The 19,147-nt window shown below is 43.1% G+C and overlaps 1 protein-coding gene across 5 annotated transcripts in view; it reads right to left on the bottom strand.

Annotated features, from left to right (window-relative positions):
* Positions 1-6,735: 6,735 nt before the first annotated feature.
* Positions 6,736-19,147, bottom strand: part of si:dkey-261l7.2 (uncharacterized protein LOC569751 homolog) — a 47,287-nt gene continuing 34,875 nt past the window's right edge. For 3 of the 5 annotated variants that reach the window (XM_068026812.1, XM_068026819.1, XM_068026805.1), the window contains 3 exons: positions 18,392-18,555; positions 17,733-17,843; positions 6,736-7,243 (listed from right to left, as the gene is read on the bottom strand). In XM_068026812.1, the coding sequence (XP_067882913.1) occupies positions 6,914-7,243; positions 17,733-17,843; positions 18,392-18,555 (605 nt within the window). In that variant the 3' untranslated portion in view covers positions 6,736-6,913. Of the gene's footprint in view, positions 7,244-10,940; positions 13,955-17,732; positions 17,844-18,391; positions 18,556-19,147 lie in introns of those variants that run through there. The other 2 variants (XM_068026825.1, XM_068026824.1) reach the window with 2 other exon arrangements.

The raw sequence follows: 19,147 nt of genomic DNA, 5'->3' as shown, positions 1-19,147 counted from the left end.
GTTTTGCTAATGCAAACAGGTATTTGTAATAAGATATAGCCTTTTGTAAAACATTTTGTCAAATAGCTTTCATATATATGGACAAAAAATGTGTACCTGGCAGGCAATTTAAAAGCAGTAATCAAGTGCTGGATGTTGTATGGAATTTCATTAACTATTTATAAATTCCACTGTTAGCTTCTGAACAACCTGGTTAAGACCTAGGGAGCTGAAGGCATGGCCGCAGCAGAGATGTAGTAAGAATAACAGAAATATCATAAAAGTCCAGAGGAGGCAAACAAATTTTAATATTCAATGTCATATATTGTTCAGAATGACAAGAGTGGACAGGAAAGTAGGTGGAATAGGCATATTCTGGGAAAGACACATCTGATCCTGTGGGCGAGGCAAGATTCAACTACTCGGGTTAGATAGCTCCAAATATTAAAGAAATCCAAACTTACACCAGGGACATGCTAAAGAACTTAATTTCAGTACAAGACTGAAGTCTGTCGCCTTCATGAAGCAAAAGGAAGAGTATGTGAAAATTGGCAGTTATTTTAATGGGCGACTTCAATCAACCGAATACAAACTGGGGAAAACCCAAGTGGTTTAGAGTCAGTTGGTTAGTGCAACATGTGATTGCTTCATAATCCAGTTCATCAGGCAAGCTGCATGAGGCAGTGCTCATCTTGGCTTAGCATCTGTTACTGACACAGGCAACATTCAAGAAATAGAAGTCGTAGCATCATGGAGGAGGGTGGGGGTTAGCACTGACAGAATGATAAATTTCAATATGATCTGGGAGTACTTCTTTGGCCTCCTTATCTTGAGAGACAATGGGTAAGCGCCTGGAGGTGGTCAGTGGTGTGTGGAGCAGCGCCTGGAGTGGCTATAAAGGCCAATTCTAGAGTGACAGGCTCGACCACAGGTGCTGCAGAAAAATTTGTTTGTCGGGGCTGTTACACAGTTGGCTCTCCCCTTGCGCTTCTGTCTCTTTTCCTGCCAACTGCTAAGTCTCTTCGACTCGCCACACTTTAGCCCCGCCTTTATGGCTGCCCGCCAGCTCTGGCGAACGCTGGCAACTGACTCCCACGACTTGTGATCAATGTCACAGGACTTCATGTCGCGTTTGCAGACGTCTTTAAAGCGGAGACATGGACGGCCGGTGGGTCTGATACCAGTGGCGAGCTCGCTGTACAATGTGTCTTTGGGGATCCTGCCATCTTCCATGCGGCTCACATGGCCAAGCCATCTCAAGCGCCGCTGACTCAGTAGTGTGTATAAGCTGGGGATGTTGGCCGCCTCGAGGACTTCTGTGTTGGAGATATGGTCCTGCCACCTGATGCCAAGTATTCTCCGGAGGCAGCGAAGATGGAATGAATTGAGACGTCGCTCTTGGCTGACATACGTTGTCCAGGCCTCGCTGCCGTAGAGCAAGATACTGAGGACACAGGCTTGATACACTCGGACTTTTGTGTTCCGTGTCAGTGCGCCATTTTCCCACACTCTCTTGGCCAGTCTGGACATAGCAGTGGAAGCCTTTCCCATGCGCTTGTTGATTTCTGCATCTAGAGACAGGTTACTGGTGATCTGGGAGTAAGATACGCATAATACCACAGGTCCGATATGTAAATTTAAAAAGGGTTCATGCCAAAGAAATGGGAATAACTAAAGCAAATGGATGAGGATGGGTCAAAGTACACTGAAGAACAAGTGGAATACAGGTTAATAAGGTCATAAAAAAGCAAACCAAGCACAGGTTCATTCCTAGAGGAATAGAATTGAAAAGTAATTATGTTAAACTTGTGAAGAACCTTGGTTAGATCACACTTGGAGCACTGTGAACAGTTATTGTCTCCATATAGTTAAAAAAGTACATAAGAGGCACTGGACAAGGTGCAAAGAAGATTTACAAGGATGATGCCATGATTGAGAAGTTATACTTGATCAGGCAAGATTGAACAGGCTGGGCCACTTTTCTCCAGAAAAGGAAAGGCTGAGGGGTGAACTGGTAGAGGTCTTTAAGATTATAAAGGGGTTTGATAGGGTAGACAGAGAAATGTTTCCATTTGTGGGAGAGACTAGAACTAAGGGTCATAAATACAAGATGGTCACTAATAAATTCAATTAGGAATTCAGGAGAAATGCCTTTACCCAGAGAGTGGTTGGAATGTGGAACTCGCTAGCAGTTGAGACAACTAGCAAAGATGCATTTAAAAGGAAGTTAGATAAAGCTATGAGAAAGGAAAAGAAGATTATGTTGATCGGGTGGGATGAAGAATGGGGAGGGGAAGCTCGTGTGCAGCATAAACACAGGCACAGATCAGTTGGGCTGAATGGCCTTCTTCTGTGATGTGTAATATCTTTGATTAGTTTGCACTGCTGTCAAATTTGCAGTAGTTGCATAGCAACAAACTTCCTCTCGAACGTTTCAAACCAGTGCACTTACTGTCTGTTTTATCCAACACATCACAGTTCCTGTATTACGTTTTGAGCATCACATATGCATTTTTGCAAATTATTGCAACAAAGCAGAACTTAAGAGTTGGAATTATACAAATCAAAAGTAAGCTAAAACAATGAAAAATAAGTAAGCATAAAACTGAGCAATTGCTCTATTTGCAGAGCTATAATTACCAAACTGGCAAGTAGCATAAAAGGATCAAATTGTTAAAATAATTTTGTGAAATTGGTTTCAGTTGCTAAATCCATAAAAAGTTAAAATGGTTCAAAACAAAATGCTTCCTCAGCTGTCCATATTGTGTTGTAAGAGCCTGTTTCCTTGGAGAGGCCTAGTTGGACAATAGGCTGACGTTCAATTTGGAGTGCCTGCCTCGAAATTGTATTCTTTACTTGGGCGTTCCTGCAGTCAAAGTAGGTCACTGGGAACAAGAATCTCCGAGGGCGAGATTTTAAGGAGCCCTTGACGTCGGGATCCATGGGGTTGGGGGGTGGGGAGTGGGGTTGGCCTGCATATGGCCCTGGATGAGGCCCACAACGGACATTGACGCTGACTGGGCCTGGCCTGATCCTCGCGGCAGTGGCAGGCCACCGTGGCAGCCTCCCTGCCGCTAGGCAACTGGACCACAATCATCATACGCAAATGAATAGAATTAATAGATTTGCATGTAATTACCATGAATCTTGAGGCCCTGCCATGATCCTCAGCCCGGCAGCTGGCACTCCCGTGCCTTCGGATCCCCGTCCAGGGAAACGAGGTGCCACACTGATGAGGAGGGGGGAGGAGGTAAGTTTATCAGTGCTGGGGGTGGTGATGGGGCGGTCAAATAAACGTCATGGGTGTAGGGGATGGTGGGAAGGGTTGTACTTTAAACTTTATGCAGTTTGGGGGAGGGGGGAAGGTCAGATGTTACAGATAAGTGTTTTTGGAGGGGTAATAGCTCATTTAATTGTTATGGGGGGGAGAGAAAGGGGCAAAAGAAATGTATTTAATTTTATTCAATCTGTCTTTAAATATTTAAATAAGCCAGTAGGGTTGACAGCCCTTTAAAAGTGGCGTCAGTGCCTGCACACAGGCAGCTGATGCCATTGCCAGGGATGGACAGCCCGTACCCTCTGTGATTGGAAGGCGGGTGGGGGGGGGGGGGGTGGTGCAGACCACCCAGGCTATTTAAATGAGCCACTCTGCTTGAGATTGCGGCAGCTCTTTGGCATGTGGCCCGCGATCTTTGGAGCAGCAGCGAGCTCATCAAATCCAGCCTCTAGAGTCTGATGGTGCATACAGGCAGCATATTAATGCTGCACTGAATGATGCTGGAGCAGCTGTGACCCATTTCTTTGCCTATGCATCTCCCTAAAATGCTTTCCCCTCTCCAGATCTGAAGATCCTCTCTCCCCTGTGCAGTCAGAGCCCATTTGGGCCCCATTGGGGCTGGGATTGGAGGTAGGTGGGAACTATAAATAGAGCCGCTGGCCTGCCTGCGGTTCCCTGGCCATCCCATCCCCAGGCCATTTTTCCAGAAGCGGGGCAACAGAGCAGTGGGTAGCCAACAGGATTCATTAAGGGCCTATTAAGAGCAATTAAAGGAGGCTGACTGGGATTTTTCAGTCGACCTCCAGGTTCCTGCAGGCGGAGGGAGCCAGTTTAGGTGCTTGAAGGCGGCCTCCTGGTGGCAGACTGGGGGTTTAGTGCTCCAGGCAATCCGAGAGGCCCTCCCAGGCTACCTTGTTGAGGGGCTACACCACTTCCCCAACCAACAGTGTTGGCCTGGCTGCAAATGCCATTTTTCAGTTTAAATTTATAAAAGTTGGTGAGAGGGTAGCTCCATTTCAAAGCACCCTTTCGCTTACCGACCTTCCATTTCAGTCTGCTGCTTTCAAACTGGAAGGCCTCTAATTGGCCCTCCAGCTTTGAGAGCCTGATCACCATCCTTAATTGGGTGGCGAGCCTGCCCTCTGGCCATTAATTGGCCGCCGCAGGGAAAATCACACAGTGCAGACTCCCGACCCACATTTTAGCCTGATGCCTGGGTTCAGAAGCCCACAGAAAAAACGCTGCCCCAGGAGTCCCTTGCAAACTCATCTCCTCCAGTACAACTAGAAAACAAGGCCACTCGTGTATCCCCTGCCCATCATGCTACCACATTCCACATACCATATTCCCTGAGGAGTTCCTCAGGTTAGTGTCCTAGGCCCAACCATCTTCAGCTGCTTCATCAATGACCTTCCTTCAATCATAAGGTCAGAAGTGGGGATGTTCGCTGATGATTGCACAATGTTCAGCACCATTTGCGACCCCTCAGATACTGAAGCAGTCCGTGTAGAAATGCAGCAAGACCTGGACAATATCCAGGCTTGGGCTGATAAGTGGCAAGTAACATTCGCGCCACACGTGCCAGGCAATGACCATCTCCAACAAGAGAGAATCTAACCATCTCCCCTTGACATTCAATGGCATTACCATCGCTGAATCCCCTACTATCAACATCCTAGGGGCTACCATTGACCAGAAACTGAACTGGAGTAGCCATATAAATACCGTGGCTACAAGAGCAGGTCAGAGGCTAGGAATCCTGCAGCGAGTAACTCACCTCCTGACTCCCCAAAGCCTGTCCACCATCTACAAGGCACAAGTCAGGAGTGTGATGGAATACTCTCCACTTGCCTGGATGGGTGCAGCTCCAACAACACTCAAGAAGCTCGACACCATCCAGGACAAAGCAGCCCATATGGTTGGCACCCCATCTACAAACATTCACTCCCTCCACCACCGATGCACAGTGGCAGCATTGTGTACCGTCTACAAAATGCACTGCAGCAACGCACCAAGGGTCCTTAGACAGCACCTTCCAAACCCTCAACCTCTACCAACTCGAAGGACCAGGGCAGCAAATTCATGGGAAGACCACCACCTGCAAGTTCCCCTCCAAGTCACACACCATCCTGACTTGGAACTATATCACCTTTCCTTCACTGTCGCTGGGCCAAAATCCTGGAACTCCCTTCCTAATAGCACTGTGGGTATACCTACCCCACATGGACTGCAGCGGTTCAAGAAAGCAGCTCACCATCACCTTCTCAAGGGCAATTAGGGATGGGCAATAAGTGCTGGCCTAGCCAGCGATGCACACATCCCATGAATAAATAATTTTTAAAAATTGCTCTTTAGGACCCTAGGATATCTTTCAGGCTGCTACCAAATCACAAGACCTGTTTTGAAACTTCAGGAACATCCCTACAAATCTGCACAATCCTTCAAAAGTTCAGGAATCCTTTCCCCAGTGCTGCTAAACACCAGTATTTCTTTCATCACCAGCTATAAAATCCCAGGACTTCATTAGTACTCTTACATTCAACACCCCCTGAAAACCCAGACCATTACAACATGAGTGACCAGAACCTGTGGCCTCCTCTGCTCTCACCCATAAAGTGGTCCCAGACACACTGTCCTTCATGCACCCAAGACCTAGTCCATTATATGCATCAAAGACCCCTTTCACATCACTATGAGTACTTCAGAGGGCAACAAGCCCTCCTATTGCCTGCCTGGCTATAGTCTAATGCACCCACTTCAAACCCCATCACTATCTGCATCTCTCAACCCCTGCCCCCCACCCCACTCAATCCCAGCCCTATTCTACAACCCCATGTTTTCTTCACTTGAATGTGTTCTACCACCTCCCTGACTGAATTTGGTACTTACCTCCATTCTTGTAAATGTTGCTGCATATCTCAGGCTTTGTTTTTTTTAAAAAATCTAAGAAATTAAAATTTAGTGTATAGCTAAAGCAGCATATCCATGAGCCATTAAGACATTTTAGTTTAGAGATACAGCACTGAAACAGGCCCTTCGGCCCACCAAGTCTGTGCCGACCATCAACCACCCATCTATACTAATCCTGCACTAATTCCATATCCCTACCTGTCCCTATATTTTCCTACCACCTACCTATACTAGGGGCAACTTATAATGGCCAATTTACCTATCAACCTGCAAGTCTTTGGCATGTGGGAGGAAACCGGAGCACCCGGAGGAAACCCACGCAGACACAGGGAGAACTTGCAAACTCCACACAGGCAGTACCCAGAATTGAACCCGGGTCGCTGGAGCTGTGAGGCTGCGGTGCTAACCACTGAGAGCAAGACAATGAGGCGCAGCAAGCAAAATTTACAGGGAGAAAAATTCAGAGACAGATCAAAATGGGAAAAGTCTCAAAGCAATGTACAGATAGGGTCAAAAATGTAAGACAAATAGAAAACAAGAACTAAAGACCAAGAAAGAACCAGGGATAATTGCAGGATTAGTCAATATTTTTATTTTTTTCATGTGAAGTAGCACAGCAGCTTAGTTGTATTGTATAACCATATCATTCATAGAGTCATTATGGCACAGGAGGAGGCCATTCAGCCCATCGTGTCCATAGATATTGTGTTTTACATGGCATAGAATCCCTGCTGTTATAAAACAGCATCATCCTGACTTGCTTCGAGCAATGTTGTGAGAGATCTTCCAATGATTTGTTAAAAGTGCCGAGAGTGTGACTTCTTTAAGGAAGATTAAACTGTTCAATTCGTTCCCATTTTCCAATTCTACCCATGTTGGTCTCTGTAAGGCCACAATCGGATGAACCCAGCGAGGAGCACTGCTCACAACATGTCCCAGAGCTGTAGGCCTGTCATTTCCTGATCTGTGCTCTTCGATTGCCAGCACTTGTTGGGGGCACCCGATTGCTGAACCAGTCCTCGTCTTCCTGTAATAAAAACAAAAAGTGCTGGAAATACTCAGCAGGTTTGACAGCATCTGTGGAGAGAGAAGCAGAGTTAATGCTTCAGGTCAGTGACCTTTCATCAGAACTGGCAAAGGTGAGAAATATAACAGGTTTTAAGCAAATAAAGCAGGGGTGGGACAAGAGATAACAAAAGGGAAAGTGTTGATAGGACAGAGGGTTACAGAGAATAACTGACAAGGTGGTCATGGAGCAAAGGCAAAGGGTGTGTTGATGGTGTGAAAGACAAAGCGTTAGTACAGAGGGTGTTAAATGACAGAATAATGAACAGCCCTCGCCAAAAGCACAAACATGAAAAAAAAAAGTGGGCAGGCACATGGTAAAAAAATGAATGATGAAACAAACTTAAATAAAAATAAAAAATAAAAATAAAACAAAAAAGGGGGGGCCAGTCATGCTCTGAAATTATTGAACTCAATGTTCAGTCCGGCAGGCTGCTGTGTGCCTAATCAGTAAATGAGATGCTGTTCCTCGAGCTTGTGTTGATGTTCACTGGAACACTGCAGCAAGCCCAGGACAGAAATGTGGGCATGAGAGCAGGGGTGTGTGTGTTGAAATGGCAAGCAACAGGAAGCTTGGGATCATGTTTTCGGACTGAGCAAAGGTGTTCCGCAAAGCGGTCACCCAATCTGAGTTTGGTCTCCCCAATGTAGAGGAGACGGCATTGTGAGCAGTGAATACAGTATACTACATTGAAAGAAGTATAAGTAAATCACTGCTTTACCTGAAAGGAATGTTTGGGGCCTTGGATAGTGAGGAGAGAGGAGTTTAAAGGGCAGGTATCACACCTCCTGTGATTGCATGGAAAGGTGCCGTGGGAAGGGGACAAGGTGTCGGGGGTAATGGAGGAGTGGACTAGGGTGTTGCGGAGGGAACAATCCCTTCGGAATGCTGACAGGGGAGGGGAGGGGAAGATGCGTTTGGTAGTGGCATCACGCTGGATGCGACGGAAATGGCGGAGGATGACCCTTTGGATATGGAGGCTGATGGGGTGGAAAGTGAGGACAAGGGGAACCCTGTCGTGGTTCTGGGAGGGAGGGGAAGGGGTGAGGGTAGAAGTGCGGGAAATTGGCCAGACACGGTGGAGGGTCTTGTCAACTACAGTGGCGGGGAATCCTCGGTTGAGGAAAAAGGAAGACATATCAGAAGTGCTGTTGTGGAAGGTTGTATCATCAGAGCAGATGCGTTGGAAATGGAGAAACTGGAAGAAAGGAATGGAGTCTTTACTGGAGGCCGGGTGTGAAGAAGTGTAGTCCAGGTAGCTGTGGATGTTGGTGGGCTTATAATGAATATTAATAGACAGCCTATCCCCAGAGATGGTGACAGAGAAGTCGAGGAAGGGAAGGGAAGTGTCGGAGATGGACCATGTGAAGGTGAGAGAAGGGTGGAAATTGGAAGCAAAGTTGATAAGGTTTTCCAGTTCGGGGTGGGAGCATGAAACGGCACGAATACAGCCATCAATGTCTTCTGTTGTCTTTAGAAATGTTTTCTTTCTCTCTGACTGACTCGTCTCATTTTGACTTCTACCTAGTTATTCTTTAAGCAATGCTAAATTACAATTTATTTTGATGTTAGATTTAAGTTAATATGAAATAAGCAACTTAGCACTAAAACTGACCAGTACACCTTTATAAAAGCTATGTGCAATGTCAAAAGCTTAAAACTCAAATGGATCTCCAGTAATGCACAAGTTCATACCACATGCAGCTACCCCGAACTAAAAGTGTAAGTAAATCCTGCTAAAGATATAGAAATGTTTGTACTTGGAGATATATAGTGAATGCTACTTTATTACATAAACAGAGCACACACCAGGATTAGTCTATTTGGGTCCTGAATATAGTGATTCACTTACGGCTGTGATGACTTGATTCATTTTATGTGAACCATTGGTCCTAATTACGTATTCATACAACTACTTTTCACATACATTATTCAACACCAAAATGTGGTGGGGTGAGACTTCTGTCACTCTACCCTGGCGTGGCCCCATTCTAAATCACAGGGACAGGGTCAGCTGCATTAAAGAGAGTTGGCAGGAGGGGTGTCTGCACCATTTACTGTGCTTCCTGGGTATGCTTCGGTAGGAGCTAGGAATTCAGGAGTCATTCTGTCTGGTAAGTTGGGAACTCGGTGCTGGCTAAAGAGGTCACATGATTTTAAACAATTAGCTATTATGTTGCAGCTGCTCTGTGGTTGATTGCTATTAGGAAACCAGTGTTGTGGTCCACAGTTCTGCCTCTGGAACACAAATATACCCATATTGTGCAAAATCATTTGCGTTTGGGACAAAGGAGGCAGAATTGGTGGAATTTTAGAGGGTGACGTCAGCCCAGCAGTTACATTTCTTCTTGTGATGTCAGCACAGAGGGGTGGACAGAAAATCACCTCTTCCCCCATTGGCATTTCTCATCAGGCACAATAAAGGACCAAGATCCAGTGAAACCATTTCCTATCCTAAATTCTACCCAACCTGTGCACTCCCCTATAGCGCTTCCCAAGCCCAAGAATTTCAGGCCACAGGTATTTGATTTTTTTTTTACAATTTTAACAAATTCAAGAATAATCCTGGAATGCAACTTTATCAGAGTTCATTTAACTTCAACTAATCTTAACTGTTCTGCAAAAAGCATGAATAATGTGAACTAATTTTCATTATTAAGTCATTCTATTGCTCTTTAATTACTGCAATGATAATTATGTCAGAGGGATCCATGTCCATTAACAAAGGCCTCCTGTGTGGGTTGGATGGATTTTATTCAGTTACGAATGGTGGATATGTAATGGCATCCTTTGAATCCAATCCGACTTACAGCTCAATTTCTAGAATATCTTAATTTGAGTAACTTAGCATTAGGGTCTGTGGACCCAAAAGTCCACAGGTAGATAATTTATGGAAAATTCTTAGAAGAATATGACATGGGAGTTCCTGATGGTTTATATCAGTGAGAGTACAGGCTGTTCTGACCTGAAGAAAAACAGCTCAGAAAAACTCAAGACCAATGAAATGGAGTTGAGAATGATCGACATAATGAGAGCAATGAGTTAAGGTTTGGAATTCATTTCCATTATGGAAGATTACTTGACCAGATCCATCAATATGAAATTTTTAAAATATTCTACCACCATAATATTGTTAACCATCTCATCATACACATGGTTGATTGAACATGCAAAATAAATCACATATTAATAGCTAGTTTTGACTTTTCCTTTATTCAGAGGAATTCATGAAGGGGATAAAATGTTCTCAAACAATGCTTACTGCAAAAGTCATCCACACACAGCTTGTGAAAATGTTTTTAATGAGGGGTGATGTAAAAGCAATGGTACAAAATTTATGGCAACCTTTTTTCTTAAATACTGTTACATGTTCAAATCCATTGGATAGGTTTAGGGGAAAGAATGCACATTTCTCAACATATTGAGTATATGGAGCATCAAGGATGCATTTGATCAGCTCATTGACAACAAATGTAGAGCAATCATTGCATGTTTTGAACAAACAAATTGAACCAGCTTGGATTTGCGTTTCCTGGTGCTTGCTTCTAGTATGTCTGCATCTATTATATATGATACTTGAATATGCATGTTAAACTAGGCCTCTATCAAGCAATGTTGCTAACAATATATTATTTTAAATATAGTGAGAATGGATGTGGGTTTGATTCCCTAAGTTTACTTCTACTCTCAGGTGCATACTGTTGTGGGGAGATGTCAGATACCAGGCATTGTCTTACAAGGAGAAGAAAAAGATCAATACAACTGGAAGAGAACCATCCTGTTGGCATTCTTGCACAGTTCCTGGCAGTCAGGTCATAGCCATACTAGCAGCAAGTCACCCATTTACTTTCTCATGCAAAGGTGCTGCTGGGTATTGAGAAACTGCAAGGAAGAAGGCACTTAAAAAAATACAGCTTCTCTGATGGCTGAGCAGGTTTTACATTGACTAGGGGAGCCATGCAGACCAGGAAAATGCCACGCTTAAACCACACACTGTGCTGAGTTTAGCCGATCTGGGCCACGATAGCAGCAGCTTGAATTTGCATAGTAACTTCAAAATAGAAGGTTCCAGTAACTTTGGTAATGGAGAACAGAACCAAGCAAGAATCAGGAAGAGTAAAGGCACGATCAAAGGTATGGTCAAAGAAGTAAGTTTTCAGGAGTCTTTTGAAGTTAAGAAAGTTGTGGCAATAAAGAGAGGTTTAGGAAGAGATTCTGGAGTACAGAGACCCAATAACTGAAGCCACACTGCCAGCACTGGCAGAGTGGAGAGACAGGAGTTCAGAGTATTCCAGAATCAACAATGGCAAAGAATCACTAATAGGGTGTCACAAGAATCACTGTGGGGATTGTTGTTATATACAGTTTATATAAATAATTTGGGGCAGGTGAAAGAAACAAAATTGCTTAAGTTTGCAAATGACACCAAATGAGCGAGGAGGTATACAATAGGGAACAAACCAATTACAAAGCTATCTGCATAGGTTGAGAAGGTGGGCTGATGAGTAGCAAATGGTGTTTAATGTTGACAAATGCAAGGTTATGAGACTAGTTGAAGGGAAATAAAACACCAAGAATATAAACTAAATGACTTTAGGTTACATAGAAGAAGTATCTTGAGAGCACTGGTGAATAGCAAAATCAAAATGATGAAACTAAAATCACAGTGTGTGACAACAGTAAGTAAAGCAAGCTGTAACTTGGGATTTATAGACACAAGAGGAGCACAAATCCCAGATATGACAAATAAATTAATACAGGGTAATTGGCATAGCCACACCTAGAATACTGTGCACAGTTCTGGTCACTTTACTACAGAAACAATAACTAGGAATTGAAATCAGTGCAAAACAGGATGACAAAATGATACCCATTGTAAAACATCTGATCTACAAAAAGAGAAGTTGAAGAGACTGGGATTGTTTACACTGGAGAAGGGGGAGCTATTATTTAAGCATCAAGGTTCTTAGGGTAAGAGATCAATTAAACCTTGATAATATATTTAAGGTTTCCAAGAACACTAGAACAAAGGGACACAGGATCAAGCTAAAAGCGAGAAGGTTTATATTTAGTTTGGTCTTAACTGCTTTACATAAAGGGTGATGCTGATGGACTCCATGAAGGCAGCTAGTATGGAAAAAAATAAGGAAGAATTGGATGAACACTTATATGCAATGTGTGACTGGCAGAAATTAGTTTTTGATCCAGATGGATTTAGAGTCTTTTCTGTTCTTGGATTTTTTATGCTCCTATGACATTAATATATTGGGGACAGACAGCCAGTGAAATTTGGTAAGGACGGGATAATAGATGATAGGATAGAGTTAGAGAAGAAAAGTTTGTGTTCAAATGAAGATTCTGCAGGTGGAGTTCAGGATACATATATTAGTAAGGAAATGCCTGGAATTGACAAAGGTGTGGATGACTTTCAGCAGCAGTGATAGCAAAGTATGGATAGAGGTGACAATATTACCGAGGTAGAAATAGGTGGCACCTCTGACGGACTGGATGTGGGTTGGAAGATATTCACAAGGTCAAACAGGGTACAAGGTTTGGTTTAGCCTGTGGGAGCAGCTAGGCTAGAGGATGAAAGCAAGAGGGAGAAGGCTAGTGTCCAGAAATACGAACAGGACAGCTTCAGTCTTATCAACCTTCCCCATCTTAATTCTAAATAGGACCTTACCAAGGCAGCCAGTCTCCACTTGCGAGCATGGACAGTGAGCGTCAGTTGGGTATTATATCTTGGAGGGCTGGGTCTATGTCCATGCGCATGCACTTTCCAACAGGGCTCACTGCATAGCAATCAAGGATGGGAACCGTGACCGATATTCCCCCTTCCCAGCCCAGTAAACCAATTGAAGCACTGCAACTGGTACTTCTAACTTTCCCAAACCAGGGATCAAACCTGGTATGTTGGCATCACTCAGCAGGGCACACTGGAGAAGCTTCTCAACTTTTTTTTTGAACAAAAGAAACTTCAGAGCTATAACACAAGGAGATACAGGGTGTATACAACCACCCTCATGGTTTTCAATGTAATGTGAAAGATCAACTCCTACTCCCATACAAAATCAATGGAAGCTTCAATGTATTTTTGTTTCTTATGTAACAACACCATGCTTTTGTTGGTATAGAGATAGAAAGGACATTCTGTAAATTTCTACTGGTGAAATACACATTTGTCCCTGTCCCTTTGATTTTTTTCTCACTCTATAATCTAATACAATGTCAGTGAATGATTATCAAGGTTTGACGTTTATCATCTGTCACTAGTAACAGGAGTCTTATGTATTGTGCAGACTAGAAACCTGTGATAAGGTTACTCATCATGCTGTGTCACTGTTAAAGGAAGGAATGTATTGAAACATTTTCTCAAAAAATATGAAGAAAACATATATTTGATTTTTTTTATAGTGATTGAATTATCTGGCACTTAATTCACATTTCAAAATAAAATATCAACAAACGTGAGCCTGTAATGGCAATATTTTTAAAACTTTCCTTAAGGAGTTTGGCATGACATTTTAAATACATTATACATTCAGGGCCTTCATACATTTAAAGGCTTCACATTAATTCTCCTGGTGCAAAATACATTTCTTGTATCATTTGGCAGTTAACCTCCATTAGTCATGGGGGTAGACTTGCAACAGCCATGGCATCATTATGTACTGGGCTCCATCAAACGTGCTGAAGTAATATGCTAACAGGGGGTGGTACACCTATAAACAACAATATGCAAAATTGATCAGAATTCAGTGAACAAATAAAGTTGGGATAACAAATCAGAAGCCTCAGCCTGGGGGTGAGTAGAGGCTCTATAAACAGCCTTAAAGTCCCTGGTGTAGGAGGGGAAAAAAATCTGCTCTAGCTTCCACTTTCAATTACTATCCAATAGCCCCTATGCATATGTGGATGTTGGGTGAAGGAAGGATTGGGCTTCAGCTGTCACGCTCCATGCAGTTCCATAGACTAGCAACACACACTATCAAAACCCACATGTAACTAATCAGTACTTAAGAAAGGTATTGTGGAACGGTATCCCAGGAAAACAAGGTCAATGCTTCCAGGGAAGGAATGGAAGGAAACTAGTGGGAAGTAAAAAAATCTGTAGTCCATAACCATCAGTAAGTAGAGGGAGAAAAATGATTAGATGTCAATTTTTCCCAACTCTTGGAAGTCCATCATTTCAAGGTCTCAAAAGACACCCCGGCATCTCTAATGATGGTGATGACAAGGCTTGCCTGTTTCCACCTTGGTATAGGTTCATTCCCTTGTATTTTAACAAGGTTTGGTACCTCCAGATTGGCATCCAAGATTAGTCCTGAAGCATTCACTTCCATAAGTGATGTCTATCATTCAGTTTGTATTTTTATGACAAATGAGTATTACTTTGTGCTCAAACTTTTGGCCCGGGGTTTTCCTTCTGCTTTACTGAGGCTCTAAGATACAACTCTTTTCCTGGTAGATTACCAGCTTATTTCATTTCCGTCCCAGATGCATACAAGATGAGACGAGAGTGATTGCCCTTGATCAAGTATGGTTTCGAGGAGCCTTAGCAAAACTGAAGTCAATGGCAATCAGGAGAAAACTCTCCACTTGGTGGAGTCATATCTAGCACAAAAGGAAAATGGTTCTGATTGTTGGAGGCCAATCATCTCAGGTCCAGGGCATTGCTGCAGGAATTCCTCAGGGTAATGTCCTACGTGCAAACATCTTGAGCTGCTTCATCAATGGCCTTCCCTCCACCACAAGGTCAGAAGTAGGGGATTTACACAGATGATTGAATAGTGTTCAGTACCATTCACATTTCTTCAGATAATGAAACATTCCATGTCTACATGCAAGAGGACCTGGACAACATTCAGGCTTGGATTGATATTCACACTACACAAGAATCAAGCGAGGACCATCTCCAAAAAGAGATATCTAACCATCTCTCCTTGACATTCAACGCCATTACAAGAACATAAGAAATAGGAGCAGGAGTACACCATATGGCCCATCAAGCTTGCTCCACCATTCAAAACGATCATGGCTGATCTTAGGATTGAATTCCACTTTCCCGCCAGCTAGACATATCCCTTAATTCCCTGAGAGACCAAAAATCTGTCAATCCCAGCCTTAAATGTATTCACTGAATGCACCACCATCAACACCTTGGGGATTATCATTGAATAGAAACTGAACTGGACCAGCCATATAAATAATGTGGTAACAAGAGCTGGTCAGGGACTAGGAATACTGCAGTGAGAAACTCATCTCCTGACTCCCCAAAGCCTATCCATCATCTACAAGGCACAAGTCAGGAGTGTGTTTTTTTTATTCGTTCGGGGGATATGGGCATCGCTGAGTAGGCCAGCATTTATTACCCATCCCTAATTGCCCTTGAGAAGGTGATGGCGAGCTGCGTTCTTGAACCGCTATGGATCTTGGGGTGTAGGTAGACCAACAGTGCTGTTAGGAAGGGAGTTCCAGGATTTTGACCGAGTGACAGTGAAGGAACAGTGATATAATTCAAAGTTAGGATGGTGTGTGGCTTGGAGGGGAACTTGCAGGTGGTGGTGTTCCCATGCATCTGCTGCCCTTGTCCTTCCAGGTGGTAGAGGTCGTGGGTTTGGAAGGTGCTGTCAAAGGAGCCTTGGAGAGTTGCTGCAGTGCATCTTGTAGATGGTATAGATTTTCCACTCGCCTGGATGAGTCCAGCTCCAACAACACTCAAGAGGCTCACGCCATCCAGTACAAAGTTGCTCACTTGATAGGCACCCCATCACCACCGATGCACACTAGCAACAGTGTGTACAATATACAAGATGCACTGCAGCAACTCGCCAAAGCTCCTTTGACAGCACTTTCCAAACCCATGACCTCCACTACCTCGAAGGACAAGGGCCGCAGACACATGGTGTTACGGACAGGAGAGATGATAGAGATGGTTTCCCCTTTTTCACCTCTCGACTGACTGAAGACAGTGTTTTTTTAAAAAGGTGTTTTTTTTTAACCTGAGTGCTTTAATGGTCAAGAATAGACAAATGACAGGTTTTCTCATAAGTTTAAAAAAATAAATGTTTATTATACAACATCTGAAATATATGCAACACACACGCTCACCCTCATACAGATATGCACACAGTCAAGAAGATAGAAATTATAAAGATAATATGCATTAAGTTTGATGATTTTAAAGTGTCATTTGTTAAACTTGCTTTTCCCCGGGTTGAAGACTTGAAGGATTCTTTTCCATTGTTCACTGAAGAAGGAGTTGGGAGGTTTAGGAAGACAGATTTGCTGCTGCAGACTGCTTTTGTTATATGTCACTGGCGAAGTCCTGGTATGATTTCTCACATAGGAAGTTCAAGACCAAACTCCAGTCACTGCCTACATGTAGTTCAAAGCTGGTAATCTTAGGCAGGGACCTGCCTCTATGATGGCATAGATGACCTCCTTTGTCTGCCCAGAATATACCTTTATTGAAGCTCCTTATCAGAAATCTAGTTTGTCATGTGACCATAGTTTGTCTTTCCATTGTTCTCATAAATGCTGTCTGTTGGTGAGGCCTTTGTTAAACAATGGAATCCGGGTGTCATTCATCCTCATTGCACCTTGAAGAAGTAGGGCTTTTCACACCCATTCTTTGGAATTTGAGTTTGGACTCCAAAAATCTGCGACAGTATTGTCAACTCAATCAGTTGGAGAGAAGCAGCCATTACCAAAGGAATGGCCGTTTGATTTTAATGATTTCTCAGGGATGTGTCCAGAAAGGTCATTGGTATTTTAATGACTCCTCCAAGACTTGTCCAGACATGAAAATTAGCTCAGGGTTCTTGTAGTTCTTTGTGTATTGGCAGGAAGGGAAGGGTTACCTGACCTCTTACTCCTTTTTGTTTACAAGAAATGTGTCCATTTCAGGTTTACTTCATAAGTTCATTTTATTGTTCATAAGTTTGGCTTACATGGGCGTGGCAATGGGAAAACCACCACCTGCAGGTTCCCCTCCAATTCACTCACCATCCTGACACCGTTCCTTCACTGTTGCTGGGTCTAAATCCTGGAACTTCCTTCCTGACAGCACTGTTGGCGTACCTGCACCACATGGACTGCAGCAGTTCAAGAAGGGGGCTCACTATCACCTTCTCAAGGGCAATTACGGATGGGCAATAAATGATGGCTTTGCAGCCATGCCTATATCCAAGGACCAATTTATCTTCAAAATGGGAACCCTGTCATTTGATCAAACGTTTGAATGATCGTCATTTAATCAAACTCACCCCATCCAATCTGAAACATTAGAATTGTCTCTCAAGATCATGACCTAATGGACACTTTAGTTTTGAAGTGCTTCTAGACATCATTTCATTGTAATTGGAGGATAGCTAAGTGGAGCTTTGATCCAAGCTCCAATCGCATTGCAGAGAAACGGAATTTGAGTCCTCTCCACCTCAGCTTTTACACAGGACCTCATCTCCCCAAAAACCCTCACTCCCAGAATCAAACACATACCTGTACACCTGTTACTATGACCATGTCCTTCTCTGGAATATAGATTGTTCCTGAATTACTTCCGTCAGTTGTGTGAATCAGAACCTTATAATGAGGAGTATTTTTCAAATCCTGCTGACAAAATATAGTGACCAGTGGTTATGAGTCTACGCAAATGAAAATAAAGCACTATTCAATTGCATAATTAAAAAGGTTCCGGCAGAACATAAACAGAGTTTGTTCCCGTCGTCCCTTATGACCAGTTCCAAAGTGACACAGAGAAACATCCAAAAATGTAAAGATTACTCCTTAAGCTATTACTTCCCTCTTCCTCCACCCCCATAAAGAAACTTAAGCAAAATATACATCAGGGCTACTTGGTCTGAACTACTTCCTTTCCTTTGAAAAATATCCCTAATTTCTGACATAATGCACTGCTATAAATGTACTTTGCATCTGTTTCAGTACCATGAGTGTACTGGACATAACGGCAGGTTAGATCAAACTCAATTTTAGGGAGATAATGATATAAAATACGTGTAAATCAAAAGAGCTGCTTACTTTTTTTTTCTTGCACAGTTTTTCTGCTGTTAATTTGTATTGTCTTAGCAATGAGAAATGAGCATTATGTGAACAGGTCTCACAACAGATACCAGCTCATTGAAAGTATCATCTCATACCTGCATGTTTGATGGATATCTTTGGTTAAGCCAATCTTCTGGGGCTCTTGCTTTCTCATCCCAGCCTACAATCACACCAAGGTATCCATCCTGCTCATGTCTGAAGACCTGTCCTACTCTGTATTTGACATATGGTGGCCTTGGAGAGCGAGGCTCAGGTGAATCTAATGGAACAAGTTGAAAATGGCATCTTTAATAAGTGTATACCAGGATTTAATTTGGAGCCTTTGAACAATTCTCATAGTGAGAATACTGTTCACATACAAGCTTACATTTCAAATTGTTGTTTCAAATTCTTGTGATGCAATTTTATTAAAGCCTGCAATTTTGGGTGACTAGGTAGCTCATTAAAGTGGAAAGGAGACCGTCCTCCTATCAATTTGGGCCAGATTCAATACCTAGCCTCGGAGGTGAAAGAACATTATGGTAACTCGCTATCACTCAGTTCCCCACCTTGTTAATAAAATCAGTTTTATCCAAACATGATGCACATTTGCCCTGTTCTTTTAAGTGTGAAAACTATGGTATCCAGTCTAAACTGAAAGTTTCCTGGAACACTACAAAGTTGATCAGAGAGCTGAGATAGCACAGCCCAAAGCATGTACCTACAAATTAGGATTTAGAGTGTACAGGTCTTACAGTGGTCACCATACTACACTCTGGCTTTGGAGAGGATCCGGAGAAGGGCAACTCAACTGATATCAGGGAAAGGATACCCAAGTTTGAGCTACAAGGAGAATCTAAGGAAACTTGAAA

Source organism: Heterodontus francisci, chromosome 3 (assembly GCF_036365525.1).
Source record: "Heterodontus francisci isolate sHetFra1 chromosome 3, sHetFra1.hap1, whole genome shotgun sequence".
Taxonomy (NCBI): Eukaryota; Metazoa; Chordata; class Chondrichthyes; order Heterodontiformes; family Heterodontidae; genus Heterodontus; species Heterodontus francisci.
The sequence above is the reverse complement of the archived record's forward strand: the minus strand, read 5'-3'. Positions and strand labels throughout refer to the sequence as shown.